The sequence below is a fragment of the Pseudorasbora parva genome, chromosome 16 (assembly GCF_024679245.1).
Source record: "Pseudorasbora parva isolate DD20220531a chromosome 16, ASM2467924v1, whole genome shotgun sequence".
Taxonomy (NCBI): Eukaryota; Metazoa; Chordata; class Actinopteri; order Cypriniformes; family Gobionidae; genus Pseudorasbora; species Pseudorasbora parva.
Genome location: NC_090187.1, coordinates 41,481,799 through 41,499,046, shown reverse-complemented (window position 1 = coordinate 41,499,046; position 17,248 = coordinate 41,481,799). Strand labels below are relative to the sequence as shown.

The 17,248-nt window shown below is 36.4% G+C and overlaps 1 protein-coding gene across 1 annotated transcript in view; it reads left to right on the top strand.

Annotated features, from left to right (window-relative positions):
* The window catches only part of ppp1r13l (protein phosphatase 1, regulatory subunit 13 like), a 36,558-nt gene that overhangs the window by 13,405 nt on the left and 5,905 nt on the right, over positions 1-17,248 (top strand). Inside the window, exons 2-10 of the mRNA XM_067419065.1 lie at positions 4,545-4,630; positions 4,855-4,970; positions 8,269-8,863; positions 10,594-10,683; positions 12,449-12,528; positions 13,459-13,831; positions 15,705-16,162; positions 16,268-16,405; positions 17,001-17,134. Of these exons, the coding sequence (XP_067275166.1) occupies positions 4,594-4,630; positions 4,855-4,970; positions 8,269-8,863; positions 10,594-10,683; positions 12,449-12,528; positions 13,459-13,831; positions 15,705-16,162; positions 16,268-16,405; positions 17,001-17,134 (2,021 nt within the window). The 5' untranslated portion in view covers positions 4,545-4,593. The remainder of the gene's footprint in view (positions 1-4,544; positions 4,631-4,854; positions 4,971-8,268; positions 8,864-10,593; positions 10,684-12,448; positions 12,529-13,458; positions 13,832-15,704; positions 16,163-16,267; positions 16,406-17,000; positions 17,135-17,248) is intronic.

Below are 17,248 nucleotides of genomic sequence, written 5' to 3'. Positions count from 1 at the left end.
CTGTTTGTTTTTACTGTGCATTCAGATAAACCATGCAAAGTATTAAAAAAATATAACACCCAATGTGGTAGATGTTGCGTAATACCAGTTTGTTTATATTTAGTTATAAAAACAATGAGAAACTGTCATTCAAAACGGTGGGATGCATTAGGATACCATAATGCAGCCAGGATGCATTCAATTGATCATTGATCAAACTTTTACATGACTCTTACAAAATATTTCTATGTTAATTAATACAAATGAATTACAATTTCCATAAAAATATCAAAAATTTCTTTCACATGTTTCTTAAGCAGTAAATCATCATATCAGAAGGATCTCTGGAGGATCATGTGACACTGAAGACTGGAGTCAAATTCAGCTTTTGCATTACATTTAAAATAATAGGTAAATCAAATATGCTGAAATAGTAAACAGATGTTTTCTTTCATATCAGTGTGCAGGCTATTCTACAAAAAAACATCTTAAATGTCTAATAAAAAATATATAATTATGTAATAAATTGCATACATTTTTGAATACATTTTTCAGATCTGAATGAAAATATGAGCAAGTCTTTGACCCTAACATTCCCCATGTTTGAAATAAAACTGAACATGATGGTTTTAACTTGGTAATTAGATTTGGCATGCACAATAAATCAGCCACAATATCAGTATCGACCAATATATGTGTATTTTTATGTTATGGTTACTGGCCCAATAAGAACATTTTTCAGATACAGTATATTAAAGCTGATAAATAGTGTATTATTTCCCTCATCTGAGACACTTCAGATACACATTGTTTGCCGTGATGGTTTTGAATGACTTGAAATATGATTGGAATCGCTTCAAAAGGAAAATATGGTCAAGTCTGTCATATGATAACATTATAATTGTGAGCTTGGACATGGCTTTTAATGGTGAGACTTTTATTTTTGTAATCAGGCCCTCGGAAATTAGATAAAGATTTGGATTTAGATTTATCGGCCAATTTATCGGTTATCGGCCAAAATTTCCATAACGGTGCATCCCTAAATTAGATTGAAAATTTTAATGGTATATTGACCACTCAAGTAAATTTCAGAAATCTTGCCACTTTATTTTAGGAAAGGAAGGCACTTGTTGAGGTGACCCAGGCAATGCTCTAGATCCGTCATGGTGCTGTTTTGGAAAGAGAGCACAGAAAGTAAATGTACACACTGTTTATTACACTGTGAAGAGTGAATGTGTCGGCACAGAGAAGCTTATGAAAGTGAACGAGTGCCTGGGAAGCAGTTAACTAATACACTCAAAGTTCACCAAGTATCAGCTTAATGTTATTCATAAGTCATTGCTGCACAAATGACAATATTTGCATGCTGAAGCATTTATTAACTTTGTAAAATGAATGATGATTATGAACTTCTTCCCTCACATAACACTGCGCAAATAACTAATACAGTGTTTTTTATTCATTATTAGGATTTTTTTTTTTACTTAGAGAGGGTGAAATCTAACAAAACATTCAGATATGCACACAATCTGTCTATGCACAGCCCACATGTTGGGAGGAAGTATATAGACACATCAGCATGTGAAGGTCATAAGTCATGTGTCACTTGCTCTTGATCGAATGGCTTTACAGTAGCAGTTCATTACACTGGTGTAAAGAAGGGGTTGCAGTATAGATGAAAACAGATGTTGGACGTGGGACTGGGCGTTTCTAGGACTGCATTTTTGGACTGTGTTGGAATTCATTAGAAAGTCATCCTGTCTCGCAAGTCTTGCTGTATAATTTTAGTAGGTTGGGCATGTTTTATTTCTTCACTATTGCAGAATGAGCATGACTCATTAATCTGTTAAATCGAGGTCACACACACACACACACACACACACACACACACACACACACACACACACACATGTTGGTCTATGTGGTTTACAGGGACTCTCCATAGGCGTAATGGTTTTTATACTGTACAAACCGTATTTTCTATCCCCTTACACTGCCCCTACCCCTAAACCTACCCATCACAGGAAACATTCTGCATTTTTACTTCCTCAAAAAAACATCATTAGTATGTTTTTAAGGCCATTTGAATTATGAGGACATTTGATATGTCCTCATAAATTACATTTATAGTGTAATACCAGTGTAATACCCATGTAGTTATACAAATTTGTGTCCTCATAAACCACATAAACAGGCTCACACACACACACACACACACACACACACACACACACACACACACACACACACACACACACACACACACACACACACACACACACACACACACACACACAAACAGCAATATTGTTCAAATTTCAATAACATGAAAATGTAAAGTAATTGCTTTCTGTTTTCATAAAATGTAAGCTGAAATTTCCGCATCATTACTCTGGTCTTCAGTGTCACATGATCCTTCAGAAATCATTCTGATAGGCTGATTTGCTGCTCAAGAAACTTCTGATTATTATCAATGCTGAGAACTGTTGTGCTGCTTCATTTTTTTGTGGAAACCTTGACAAGATGGCTTGTGAGATTTAAAGGGTTAGTTGCTTAGTTCACCCAAAAATGAAATTTCTTTCATTAATGACTCACCCCAATGTCGTTCCACACCAGTAAGACCTCCGTTCATCCTCTGAACACAGTTTAAGATATTTTAGATTTAGTTCGAGGCCTTTCTGTCCTTTGAATGTAAGTGTATGCCCACTTGCTGTCCACGGGCCTGTACCATGATGGTAGTTTAACAAACTCAGGGTTACAGGATTAGTTTTGAGTTGACAAAACCAAACCATTGTATTAAGGCTTTGTTGGTCCCATGATGCTGATCATCAGCTTTCTCTGTCAACTCAGGCTTTGATCTTGAGTTCAGGAGTTTAGCTGTGACATCATTAGTGAACAGCCAATCACACGCTGTGACATCAGCAGTGGACAGCCAATAACACGCTGTGGAACTGAGATTCACTTCTCGCGAGACAAGCAGTGAGATTAATTTCTCTCTTCTGTAGAATATTACATGATTGAAAAAATTAAGAATAAATAAATTTAAAAAACGCAAGAAGAAAGAGAACAACTTAAAGAAAAAATAGTATGCAAGTTAAGAGTATGCAAGTAAAAGTTATGTTAGTTATGTTATGTTAGTTAGTTTAGTTGATATAGAGAAAATTGAACATTTAAGCTCAGTAAGCTTCTTTGTTTAAGTTTTATTTATTGATTTTAAAGCTTTTTTGTATGATTTTATGTAGGCTATTTATATTAATTTTAACAAAGTGCCTATAATTGATTGATTAAACTAAAATGATAAATGTGTCATTGATTAAGGGTATCATAATTACATAAATTATCTAAATCATTCAAAAAAAATTTTTTTATGAATAAGCATAGTTAAAAGCCAGACGCTTTTGTCTTTAAAACACATTTGCTATGCAGTGACCTTTAATTTGGAGCAGAAACAGGGGGAGTGGCTTTATTGAATCAGAGGTGTGTCACTTTACTCACAGCTGATTGGTCCAGTTTGAGATCTCTTATCCAGAACATAACCTGCCCCAGAGCAGGTTAGCTGTGGAGCGTAAGTTACTATGGCGATGAACACAGCTAAAAGCCAAACCACTTTAATGGTACCTAAAACCCAGGATTGGCACAAATTAAGCTTAAAAAAAACTGGCTAACCAGCTAAACCGGCCTTATGGTACAGGCCCCACGTCCAGAAGGGAATGAAAACATCATCAAAGTAGTCCATATGTGACATCAGTTGGTTAGTTAGACTCTTTTGAAGCGTCGACAATACATTTTGGTCCAAAAATAACAAAAAATACGACTTTATTCAGCATTGTCTTCTCTTCCGCGTTTGTTTTCAAACCTCAAATAAATATTCAAATTGTGAATCAGCGGATTGATTCGTGATTCATATCGCCAATGTCACGTGATTTCAGCAGTTTGCCAGTTTGACACGCGATCCGAATCATGATTCATGACCGTTTAAATCTTTATTTGAGGAACACAGAAGAGAAGACAATGCTAAATAAAGTCGTATTTTTTGTTATTTTTGGACCAAAATGTATTGTCGACGCTTCAAAAGAGTCTAACTAACCAACTGATGTCACGTATGGACTACTTTGATGATGTTTTCATGACCTTCTGGACGTGGACAGCAAGTGGGCATACACTTACATTCAAAGGACAGAAAGCCCTCGGACTAAATCTAAAATATCTTAAACTGTGTTTCGAGGATGAACGGAGGTCTTACGGGTGTGGAACGACATTGGGGTGAGTCATTAATGACATCAATTTCATTTTTGGGTGAACTAACCCTTTAAATCAATATAGTTACAGACTGGTTGTTCAAGGTGTTTATGAGATTAAACCTAGTAGGAAGGACTTTAAAAGGGTAAATGACTGTTAGAACTACTGTCAGAACAAAATAAATCACTTTTGCACCAAATTAATAGATTTCTTTAAACAAGTAATTTCTAATATTTCAGTCAGAAAGCATGCTCTTCCAAAAGATTAGATGTTGGAGATTATGATGGGCAATGAAAGATTAATCTGATCTTCCTTTCTTCACTCAGGCTGTGTGTTGAATGAATTGGAGGTCCCGTCTGCCGAAACACAAACACCATGAACTCCCAGGGCAGCTTTGGCAGCAACTTGATGTGTGAGTATTTCAGTACACCAGCAGTTATGTATAGGCAATGTGGGACAGGACATGATGCAGCAGATATAACAGTATTGGTTACATGTCTAAGCATGCGAAGATTTTTCAGACCTTTGTGAGGATAAAATGCCAAATAAGGTGCTATATAGTTCTGGAGTGGCTTGTTACATCATGTTACAGCAGCTACTGTTTATTCACTCAATGTTTGTGTGTGTATGTTGTAGTTCAGTCCATCAACGATGAATTGAATGCATCTTTGGCCACAGCGGATGAGCTGTCACGGGAGTTCAGCTCTCTCTTGTCAGAAGCCACTCCTGTTGCGCAAACCACTAATACACAGGTACAGAGCTGTTTTTCTCTATATGGAAATTTCAGACAGTGACAACAATGTCCTGCAGTGCAGTATGATACACATTTTATAGCTTCATTAATATCAGGAGACAATAATGACTAACATACCAGATGTTGAAAGTGAGAGATTTTGAAATGTCATGCCAAATATTGCCTCATTTTGGATTTCGTGAGAACTACACATTCCAAAAAATTTGGAACAGGTAGCAATAAGCGGCCGGAAAAGTTACATGTACATATATGGAACAGCTGGAGGGTCAATTTGCAACTTATTAGGTAAATTGGTAACATGATCGGGTATAAAAAGAGCCTCTCAGAGTGGCAGTGTCTCTCAGAAGTCAAGATGGGAAGAGGATCGCCAATTCCCCAAATGCTGTGGCGAAAAATAGTGGAGCAATATCAGAAAGGAGTTCCTAAAAGAGAAATTCCAAATAGTTATCACCATCTACAGTGCATAATATTATCCAATGATTCAGAGAATCTGAAACAATCTCTGTGCATAAGTGTCAAGGCTGGAAAACCATACTGGATGCTCGTGATCTTCGGGCCTCATGGGCTCAGGAATACTTCCAGAAAACAGTCGGTGAACACAATCCACCGTGCTATTCGCCGTTGCAGGCTAAAACTCTATAGTTCAAAAAAGAAGCCATATTTAAACATGATCCAGAAGTGCAGACATTTTCTCTGGGTCGAGGCTCATTTAAAATGGACTGTGGCAAAGTGGAAAACTGTTCTGTGTCAGTCATGTGTCAAAAAGTTTTTTTGTTGAAAACTGGGATGCCATGTCATAAGGACACAAGAGGACAAGGACGACCCAAATTGTCATCAGCACTCAGTTCAGAAGCTGCATCTCTGATGGTATGGGGTTGGATGAGTGTGTGTGGCATGGGCAGCTTACACATCTTGAAAGGCACCATCAATGCTGAAAGGTATATCCAAGTTCTAGAACATCATATGTTCCCATCCAGACGCCGTCTCTTTCAGGAAAGACCTTGCATTTTCCAAGTTGACAATACCAGACCACATACTGCATCAATTACAACATCATGGCTGCGCAGAAGAAGGATCCCGGTACTGAAATGGTCAGCCTGCAGTCCAGATATTTCACCCATAGAAAAAACATTTGGCGCATCATAAAAAGGAAGATGTGACAAAGAAGACCTAAGACAGTTGAGCAACTGGAAGCCTGTATTAGACAAGAATGGGACAACACTCCTATTCCTAAAGTTGAGAAACTTGTCTCCTCGGTCCTCAGACATTTGAAGACTGTTCAGAGGGGATGCCACACAGTGGGAAACATGGCCTTGTCCCAACTTTTTTGAGATGTGTTGAAATTTAAAATCAACTTCCTTTTTTGGAATGGGTTTGTATAAGTGAATGCTCAATACTTTATAAAAGGTTGATCACATGTCAGCAGTTTACTAATAATGTGATTGTGCTACTCTCCCTGAGGAACGCATGTGCCGAAACATGTTGTAGAGTTTTGTTTTGTGTGTAGCCATGAAAGGCTTTTTAATTGAAAACAGTGCAATATGGTCATCCCAGAACTTTGCAGGGTATCCGCGGGGTCTTGAAAAGTCTTAAAAGGTGATAAATCAATTTTGGGAAAATTAAGACCCTTACAAAGTATTAAAAAGTCTTATCACGGCTTTATAAAGTCTTAAATTTTGAAAGTATTTTGTTCAAGCTTTGTCAAAAGAGTTTGACTACAAAAAGTATTTATGAATATATTTATTTTCATCCCCATAAGTATTAAAAAACAACGGGGTGCTCAGTCTGAGATCGGCTCGGACCACGCGCGCCAGGGATGGAAATTAGTACCCGCCACCAGCCTAATTCGACTGATTTTGAGTTGTGGCGGGTAAACTCGCTTCACCTACCGAGCTGTTTCACCTCTTTGTAAACTTTGTTCAATGTATGCGAGTGCTGCCGTATGTGCGCACATGACCAGCCGTTTTCTCCGTCATCACTCGCGTGAAGACTGTGAGACTCGCGCGCTCTGTGAGAATATCTGACGCTGCGCATCATCCGAGAGCGTGCAAATATTGAGTTCTCTTTCAAATCTTGCGCTTACACGGACAAACTCACACAAGAAGTATGTCAACATGTCCATCTTGATGAGTATCCTAGCAGACATAGTCTGAATATGCCTTAAGTGAGCATATCCCTGCATCAGGTCTTAAAGGCGCAGTAGCCTTTACTGCTGCCTGGGTGATGTCATTATATTTAGTTTGACATTAAACAATGCTCTTGATTGAATAGCTTTTGTAAGTTTAATAAGGATTAATCTTTTATTTAAACAGTTAAATATGCAGTTATTTTACATTTGATTACTTTATTCAATTTCTGTACCTTTCTGCAGGCCAGTAGGCATGTGCATTATTATTTAATGTACACATGAGTGAGGTCGAGTTAAACATTTTAGTTTGAATTTTATTTTTCGGCTTTGGTTTCTTCTTTTTTGGTTTCGGCCAAGAATTTTGATTTCGGTTCATCCCTACTGACAATGTTCTGCTCGGTATGTCATCAACACGCTTCAGAAGATGCCAAAACTAATAGTTTCATTGTTGGGACTAAAAACCTAAAACTGGAAGCCATAAAAGACCATGAATCATCCAAATGCCACATCCAGGTAAAAAAAAAAAAAAAAAAGAGCGCACAGAGCCCTACTTATTTAATGAAATGTATATCTGTTCATGTTTTGTGTGTATAAGCGAGAAAGAGAAAATGTCAGTATTTCATTGAGACTTGAGATTAAATAAACTGAAGTATTGTAGAGCTTGTAGTATTAATTTTCACATGCAGTTACACATTGTCAGTTAAAAACAAAAAAGTGGCTGGTAAAAACATTGAGTGGTAGACTTTGAAAAAAGTTAATTTCCATGATTACATCCCTGGTGAGCGCTGTCTACAGGTGACGTCATGTATTTTGTGAAATGCGCAGTTAGGTAATGTGTCGCCCTCCATACGTTGCGAAACAGATATGCAATATAAACAATACAAAATTGGCCTACGATAGAGATTTTAAGCCTACATTAGACTACAACTGTTTATTAAAGGTTTGTTGCCGATTAGAACTTGAAGTGCGATGAGGTCTTAAAATATTTTGAGAAGGTCTTTAAAAAGTCTTAAAAAGGTATTGAAATTAACTTCAGGATTCCTGCATATACCCTGCTTTGGTTTCTATCTACCTTCCACTGTTTGAGATGGTGCATATGTGGCTGAATATTGCCCTAGTGTATTTTGAATCCCACATCATGATGTTTTCCTTTTTCTGTTTATTGTAGAGTTTTGGCTCCAAACCCCAGAGCAACAACAATGGCAACAGCAGTTACAGCGCAAACAAGAACGAATCTGAGAACATCAGGACAAACTACTCCTTTCCACAGAGCACCACGGGCAGCTTGAGCTCAGAGTCCACCATCAGCAGGAAAGAATCCAACCTGGACTTTCCTCCTGCCATCATGATGCGATCTCCATCACCTGGCCTAGACGGCATGAAATTTAAGCCTTCATCTCCCAGTCCTTTAACCCAGCAGCATTCCCCTTTCATGTCACGTAAAGAATTCCCAGATTCACGATATCCCATCGACCAAAAGATACCCCCTAATATGTCTCCAAATACATTGAGACGAATGACGCAGATGCCTCTGAGGCCTCAAGAACGAAGCCCGAGAGGATCGCTGAGTTATGTGGAACTGTCTCCTTTATCCAGCCCCACTTACGACAGCAAAACATCTCGCAGTTTCCTTCAGTCGTCAGCTAACAGCATGTCTTCGATGCCCAGGTCACCAAGGCTGGATCGAGCTCCTCCCTCTCTGCCTTTTAGTCAACAGTCACCCAGCACGCTACCACGCAACTTCCAGCCATTCAGACCATTAGGTATTTGGGATTTTAAGTGTATAAAATGCACTTTTAAATAAAGGTTTTTTATTGGCATGTACGGTTTCATGAAGAATCTTTAGAATCTTTTAATTGCATAAAATGTTTATAGTGGAAAAAGGTTCTTTAGATTTTCACACCCCCCCCCCCCCATTTTTTTTTAAAAACCCTTTAAACCTGTGTACCGCCACCATGAAAAAAATTATCAAATTATTAAGCAACCACTTAATGGAATAACACAAACTAGGTATCATTTTAAAGCTTTTTTAAACACACAATACAAGTCGTCTGTGTGAGTATGAGTGTGAGTGTGTGTGAGAGAGCGAGAGAGAGAGAGAGAGAGCGAAGGGAAGGGGGAGAGAGAGTGCGTGTGTGTGTGTGCGTGCGTGCGTGCGTGCGTACGTGCGTGTGTGAGAGTGAAACCATTTTGATAAACTCTTAACGAGTACTGAGTCGTCACTCTAAACCACCGGCTAAAATTTAAAAAATAAAATAAAAAACATAAAATAATAATATTTTTTCAAAAATATTACTATGATAAACACAAAATAGGTTATTTGAAAGCTTAAAGTCTGAACTTTACAATCCATGTAGCCAATTTGATGAACTCCTAAGTAGTGCTGAGTTATTTGCTGATTAAAAATTTTTTGTTTCATAATTTATGAAAAATGTTTTTTGTATGAATGAAATGTTTTTGATGTCAAAAGACATAATACAGCTCATTCAGTCATGTGTCATGTGCAATTTAAAAGTTCTCACAGAGAAGAATACAAGAAGTATAATCGTTTTGAGCGTTGACTAAACTTGAGTAAGTTTTTGTGCGTGAAGCTCTGCAAGACCCATATGTAAATATTATACGGATGCAGCATTTATGTCACGTTGGTTGTAACTTCATAAAACATGCATAGATCATGAAAATGGCATTACTTCCAGCAGATTGATTAAAAAGAGCCCAAACTTACAATAATCAATCTCTTAGATCTGATGATATTCCTAAGAACACACCTAAAACCCCACAGTTACGAGTGAAGTAATTGTTAGTGAAGTCATGTGAATGCTACCTTTGTTTTATTACTTAGCTACATGTGCGTACATGTAGCTAATTAATAAAACAAAGGCAGTGTTCATATGGCGTTTTAACTCGTAACTTCGTGAAACAGGCATAGATCATGGAAAATGGAAAAGAGCCCATACTCACCATAATTCGACACTTAGGTCAAAAAATATTCCTCATGGAGTTATAAAAATAAAATGACATAAATGCCAAAAACACTTGTTTGGAGAGGCTTGACAAAAAGGCTACGTTAGTTCCAAATGCTGTAACTTGATTACTTCATGCTATCACCACAAAATCCAATCCAGATGCAGCTCACATGTAGAGGAACTTTTCATTCTACCTTATTTCCTTCCTAAGTTATTGCATGTCCAATAAGAAAAAAATCCCTTAAATACACTTTTTTGTCTTTTTTGCTCAGCGTGAGAATGTCCAAATGTAATGGGGGAAAAAAGTCTAAAATGTAAAGTTTTTTTTAATCAAATTACAGGCCTACCAACCTTTTGACTCTCCTTGCAATGGTTTTAGAGTTTTGAGTCTTTAATTTTGTGTATGTCACTCAGAGGGAGAAAAAAACAACTCTAAAAATGCCTTCAAGGCTTAAAAGGTTTTTACTGGTGTTTACTGAAAAGATCTTTTTGTTGCCTCATTAGTTCTTTCTTCAATCTTCTTTAAGATGAGGGAATGCAGAGGCAGAAGAACCCTTCCAAGTGGAACGAGACAGACCTGGATTCATACGAGAGAAAGCCTCACCACACCTATGATAGTAAGTTCTCTTACACAATTTGCACATACGGTAATTTAAAAGTAATATAAAAAACAACTCACTTTTCTCTCATTAAATTGCATTACTCATTCATAAACCTGGAGGCAACATTGCACAGAAATGAACATTTGAACATTCATTCAAATATATCTAATATCTGAATGATAATTTTATTCAACTAAACTTGGTGTGTCAAAGTGCAAAGTGACAGAATTCTTAATATTTTGATTTACTTTACATAAATGTTACGCAAATACTTAAAAAGTAAATGATACAAAGAATGGATATTGTGAAGAAAATCTAAATAAATATAACAATGAATTTTCTAAAGTCGCTCCATCTATATCGATTCCATCCACAATCACATAGTATTGCTTCTGTGTATCAAACACATTTATGCATTCATTATATGCAAATAATTTAATGACAGTTTGCCCATGATTTACTCACCTTTAAGCCATTCTAGGTGTGTATGGCATTCTTCTTTCAGATGAACACAATCAGAGTTATATGGCCCCACTTTATATTAGGTGGCCTTAAGTACTATGTAGTTACATCAAAAAATAAGTACAATGTACTTACTGTGTTCAAATTTTATTGCAAAACACTTTTGCTGATATTGAGGAGGGATACAGGTAGAGTTAGGGACAGGTGTGGTGATATGGGTAAGTTTAAGGGTAAGGTTAGGTGTAAGGGAAGTGCCAACTGTGTAATTACAAATGTAACTACAGAAATTGATTACATACATAATTACATGCAGGTATTTTTAAAATGTAAGTACAATGTAAAAACATGTATGTACACAATAAGTTCATTGTATCAAATTATTAATTAAAATGTTAGTACATAATAGTTAAGGCCACCTAATATAAAGTGGGTCCAGTTATATTAATAAATGTCCTGACTCTACCAAGCTTTATAATGACAGTGAATGGCAGCCCAAAATTTAAAGCCCAAAAAAGTGAATCCATTCATTATAAAAGTGCTCCACACGGCTCCGGGGGTTAATGAAGACCTTACATAAATCGATGGGTTTGTGTAAGAAAAATATCCAAATTTAACTCGCTATAAAGGGTAACTTGTGTGACGATGACGTGACAAATGCACTTTGAACTGAAAGAGGTGTTACACTTTTTGCGTAAGGCAGTCTGGCGAAGCTAGATATTTTACTTTATAATGTTTTAAATATGGATATTTTTTTACACAAACCCATTGATTCACTTCAGAAGGCCTTTATTAACCCCCGGCGCTGTGTGGAGCACTTTTATAATGGCTGGATTCACTTTTTTGGGCTTCAAATTTTGCCATTCACTGTCATTATAAAGCTTGGATTATCCAGGGCATTTATTAATATAACTCTGACTGTATTTGTATGAAAGACGAATGTCATATACACCTAGGATGACTTGAGGGTGAGTAAATCACACTGTAATTTTGGGTGAACTAACCCTTAAAGTGCTCTAAGAGTTTTTAATAACAATATATAATAAAAGTTAGTACATTTCAGAGTCTTCTACACAATCTTTAAAGATATATTATGACAAGGAAAAGCCTTTTTATTGGTTTATTCAAAGTCATACCATTATTAAGCATTTTATTGCTATATCGTGCTTTCAAAGTGAAGAAAACGGGTTTGTTACCAATAGGCAACATCGTGCAATAAAGGACATTTTATAACTTTAAGCACATATCCCCAATCTGTAGTCAAGTCGCTCTCTCAATGTTAATTCTTCCTTAATTATATGTTTTCCTCTTTGTGTTGTAGAGAACGAGTGGATCAGACCAGCTTTACCCAACAGCAACTGGAAAGAATCCAACCTGGACGCACCTTCCTCCGCCAAGAAGGTGTGCAAACTTTGGCGTGCGCGTGAAAGTGGTTGTTGGTGCATGTGCCAGTCATAATATCGCTCAGGGCACTATTATAGTAACATGTCATTTTTGAATTGCCTGGATCAACTGAACTCTAAAGACCTTTCAAGAACACACCCGTTGACATTTTGTCTCTTTCTCTTCCACATAATGGTTTTTATGATTGCTGTTTCAACAACCATATAGTAACTTGTTAATACTATAAGAATCAATGAAAAATAAGTTTATATGTAATTATGCCTTAGGACTTTCCAGGTATAAGAAACAAGTTTAGACAATTCCCATGCACTGCAAAAAATGAAGTTTCCTGTAGCTCAACCAGTAAAGTGTGGCACTAGCAAAGCCAAGGTCATGGGTTTGATTCCCAGGTAAAGCAAGAACTGATAATAATGTAAAATGTGAACCTTGAATGCAATATAAGTCGCTTTGGATAAAAGCATCTGCCAAATGCATTAATGTAAATGTTTGTCTTGTTTCTAGTCAAAATATCAAAAAATTCTTATATTAAGAAACATTTACTAGACAAGTAAAAATGATTGTCTTGTTTTGGGGAAAAAATTACTCAAAATGAAGAGAGTTTTTGCTTAAAACAAGCAAAATAATCTGCCTGCGGGGTAAGTAAAATAATGTTGTTCTAAGATTAGTTTGCTCACCCCATTGGAAGATTATTTTGCTTATTTTAAGCAAAAACTCTCTTCATTTTGAGTATTTTTTTCCCAAAACAAGACAATTACTTTTGCTTGTCTAGTAAATACTTCTTGTTTTAAGAATTTTCAGATGTTTGGACTAGAAAGTAAGAAAAGCATTTTTTGCAGTGTAAAACCGGCAACAGCTGTCGTCTCATTTTCAAGAAAAAAACTATCATCCTCTGTTTCTCACAGCTTATTTCTCTGTCTCTGCCATCAGGATGCCATTCCCATTCCCCGCTCGCTCCCATCTTCTGTCAGCTCGCTCCCGAGGAACGCTCGTATCTCAGTGACCCCTGACCTCGCCTCAAACCCCAGCTCAGCTTACGGCCCTCAGCCAATCGTTTCCCGAATCTCCATTCCACCCGTAAGCTCTGGAGTCCGTAAGCACAGGCCCATCCCGCTTTCCGTCATCATGAGGCTCCAAAACCCCTACTATGCTGCAGTTCCCAACATATACAGCCCTGGCCCAATAGGAGAGCCCCAGCAAGGAATGTTCCACCAATACCTTCCCCTGCCTCGAGAGTACCTGCGGCAAAATCAGACGCCTCAACCTCAGCAAGCTCAAAGACAGCCTCCCTACTATAGAGAAGGTACCAGCAACCAGATGCCATGAGTGGGCCAACGAGCACTCGCATACGGGTCAATGACCCGACACACATTTATAGATCTGCATCTATTAATTTATTCAAAAATACATTAAAAATACAGTTCATGTATGCTGTGACTTGAATAAACCTTTCATGGATTAATATTTTAATTTCTGAATTAAAATTCATTATGATAGTTTTGAAAGCATGAAGCCAATTAAAAAACTAAAATAAATCTCATATGTAGTCATTTATTCATATTTAATTATACAGTGTATATATAGTAGTATATAGTAAACATTTTTATTTATTTACTAATATTTTAAAAACTGAAAAACCAATAAAGAAACAAATAAATTAAATAAAACAGGAAATGATATCATGAAGTGGACCCCTCTTATGTTATTCTCAGTAAGTGTATTACAATATTAGATAATTAGACCATTACATGACAACAGCAATATTAGTTTTAATATATATATATATATATATATATATATATATATATATATATATATATATATATATATATATATATATATATATATATATATATATATTTTTTTTTTTATATATATATATATATATATTTTTTTTTTTATATATATATATATATATATATATATTTTTTTATATATATATATATATATATATATTTTTTTATATATATATATATATATATATATATATATATATATATATATATATATATATATATATATATATATATATATATATATATATATATATATATATATATATATATATATATATATATATATATATATATATATATATACAGTTTGAAAAAGTATGGAATTGTATTAGTTTTCTTTTCCATACTGATCAAGACCTGGAAATTACAACAAAATAAATGATGTGTTTCTCCAAAATATTACTCCTATTCAGTTTTCTAAAATTTAAAATTAAGAATTTAAAAAATTATCATACAAACAGTGTGTCTTCATGGCAAATTCTTGATGATCCCCGATGATAAATCTTGATGATTTAGTGATTGTCGAACACAATCGAATAAATTCAAGGTGCACATTTCCATTAGGAAAAATGCTTGTCTTTGACATAAGCGAGTCTCTTTTGAACTTCACTAAGGAACCACTCACACCAACAACAGATAAATGATCATCTAAGTTAGATGTGATCGTTCAACATCAAACCACGATTACAGTATCAAACTGATCTGTCAGAGGTGAATATATGCAGGTTATAAAGTGTTTTATGTTTTTTTTCTCATCATGTAAGTGCATGAAAAATCCCAGGGAAGAATATAAGAATATTTACAGATGACTGTACTATATGGTTCCCTGAGATTTATAGATTATATCAAAGCTGAATAAATAAGCTTGGTTTGTTAGGATAGGACAATATTTGCAACCATTTGAAAATCTGAAATCTGATGGTGCAAAAAAAATGAAATATAGAGAAAATCTATATTTGTTCAAAAGTTGTTCAAATTAAGTCTTTAGCAATGGATATGACTACTGATAATAAATGTTTGATATATTTATGATAGGAAATGTTATACAAATTATCTTCATGGGACATGATCTTTACTTATTTTTGGCATAAAATATTTTGTTTTAATTTTGACCCATACAATGTATTGTTGGCTATTGCCTCGTAAGACTTATGACTGGTTTTATGCTCCAGAGTCACATATACAGAATATAATGACTAAAATAATGCTGCATATAACATTTATGTTAAATAAGGTCTGAAAAATCTAGAGAGAGGTTTGGAAATTTCCGTCTGGAAAAGTATGTAATTTGGAAATGGAAAATGTGTAAGAACTCTGATTATTATGATGGACACACTCATTTACAATTTGAAATGCTATTTTTGTTTGTTGTATAAACAGTGCTTCACCCTGGAGATGTTGATGCTGAGCTTGAGAAACAAGACCCAAGTAAAACGGATGGCATGATGTACATGACACCAGGCAAAGAGGCTAAAGTGGAGGATTCAGAGATGCCTCCTCGCCCTCTCAGCCCCACGCGTCTGCAGCCCGTGGTGGCTCCGCAAGCGGAGATGGGCACGGACTTGGACGAACTGATGCGCATCCGGGCCGAGTTTCCCAGGGCCCTGAAGAAACGCGGCTCAGCCGACATTACTCAGACCCTGCATGACCTGCCCGTTTTCCAGCCCAACCCTTACAAGCAGATGATGAATAAAATGTTTCGCAGGAAGACCATCCGCATCAAGGAAGAACCAGCTGTTGAAAGCGGCAGCTCTTCAGATGGAGAAGAGAGTACCAAGTCTGCTGCGACAATAGATCCAATACCAATCACAGAGATACAGGTCTCTTCTAACCAGAAGGTGAAGGGCAGACAGATTACATATACCTCAGTAACAGTAGACACCAGTGATGGTTAAAAGGATATTTGATTTGAATCTGCTTCTCAATCTTATCTTCTCTTACAGGGTATTCACTCTATCTTACGGAAGGGCAGCAAAGGCAATAAATCCTCCAGCCGCAGAGCTCACTTGAGCCCGCTGGTTCTGATGTTGGATGGGTCCTTAGTAGGAGAGTTGGAAACTGTACAGAGGGCTGCACAGGAGGTATGTCTCACTGCTTTGGCATTCGGGTGGTACCTTGCAGTACGGTTGCTTAGCTTGATCAGCACTATATAGGATTATTTCCAGTCTGAAAGTCTGACAACGTGACAGCTCTAGTCTGAGATGTATTGAATTTAACTCTTGCCTTGACATTGATGGAATTCTATCTTTCTGTGTTTCACTGTTATATGGTAGGGGACACTATAAAGCATCTTCTGAATGAGTACACAATCTCCTGATCAAAACACAGGGAAAAAAGAGCAGAAACTAGCAATAAAAGCATTTTGGTTACTCATGTTGTAGTCTTGGGGAAAAAAAAACATGATTTTCTCAGCTTTTTGTTCAAAATTTTCTTTTTTTAATGAAACTTGTTTTTTGTTGTTGTTGTTTTTTAAAGCAAAGGCGATATTCTTTCTTTTGATTTATTGCTTGTTCAGATATTCATACAACAAAATAGTTAGGTGGCTGGCAGCTTAAAAGTTTTGCATGAATAAAAATACAAATTTAAATGTCAATACGCATCCCATACTTGTAAATGTAACGTTGTGTAATTCTTCAGGTTGCTGTGTTAAGAGTGCCCTTGTGTGTCCTTGTATAGATGAGTGACCCCAGCCAGTCTAATGATGAAGGCATCACAGCCCTTCACAATGCCATCTGCGGCGGACACTTACAAGTGGTGGAGTTCCTGGTGCGGATAGGGGCTAACGTTAGTGCTCCGGACAGTCACGGATGGTGAGTGATCAATTTAACAAGAGTGTGTGTGTGTGTGTGTGTGTGTGTGTGTGTGTGTGTGTGCATGTGTATTTCAGCAGTGGCGTGTAATGCCAAGTTCACCCTGCCCGATTT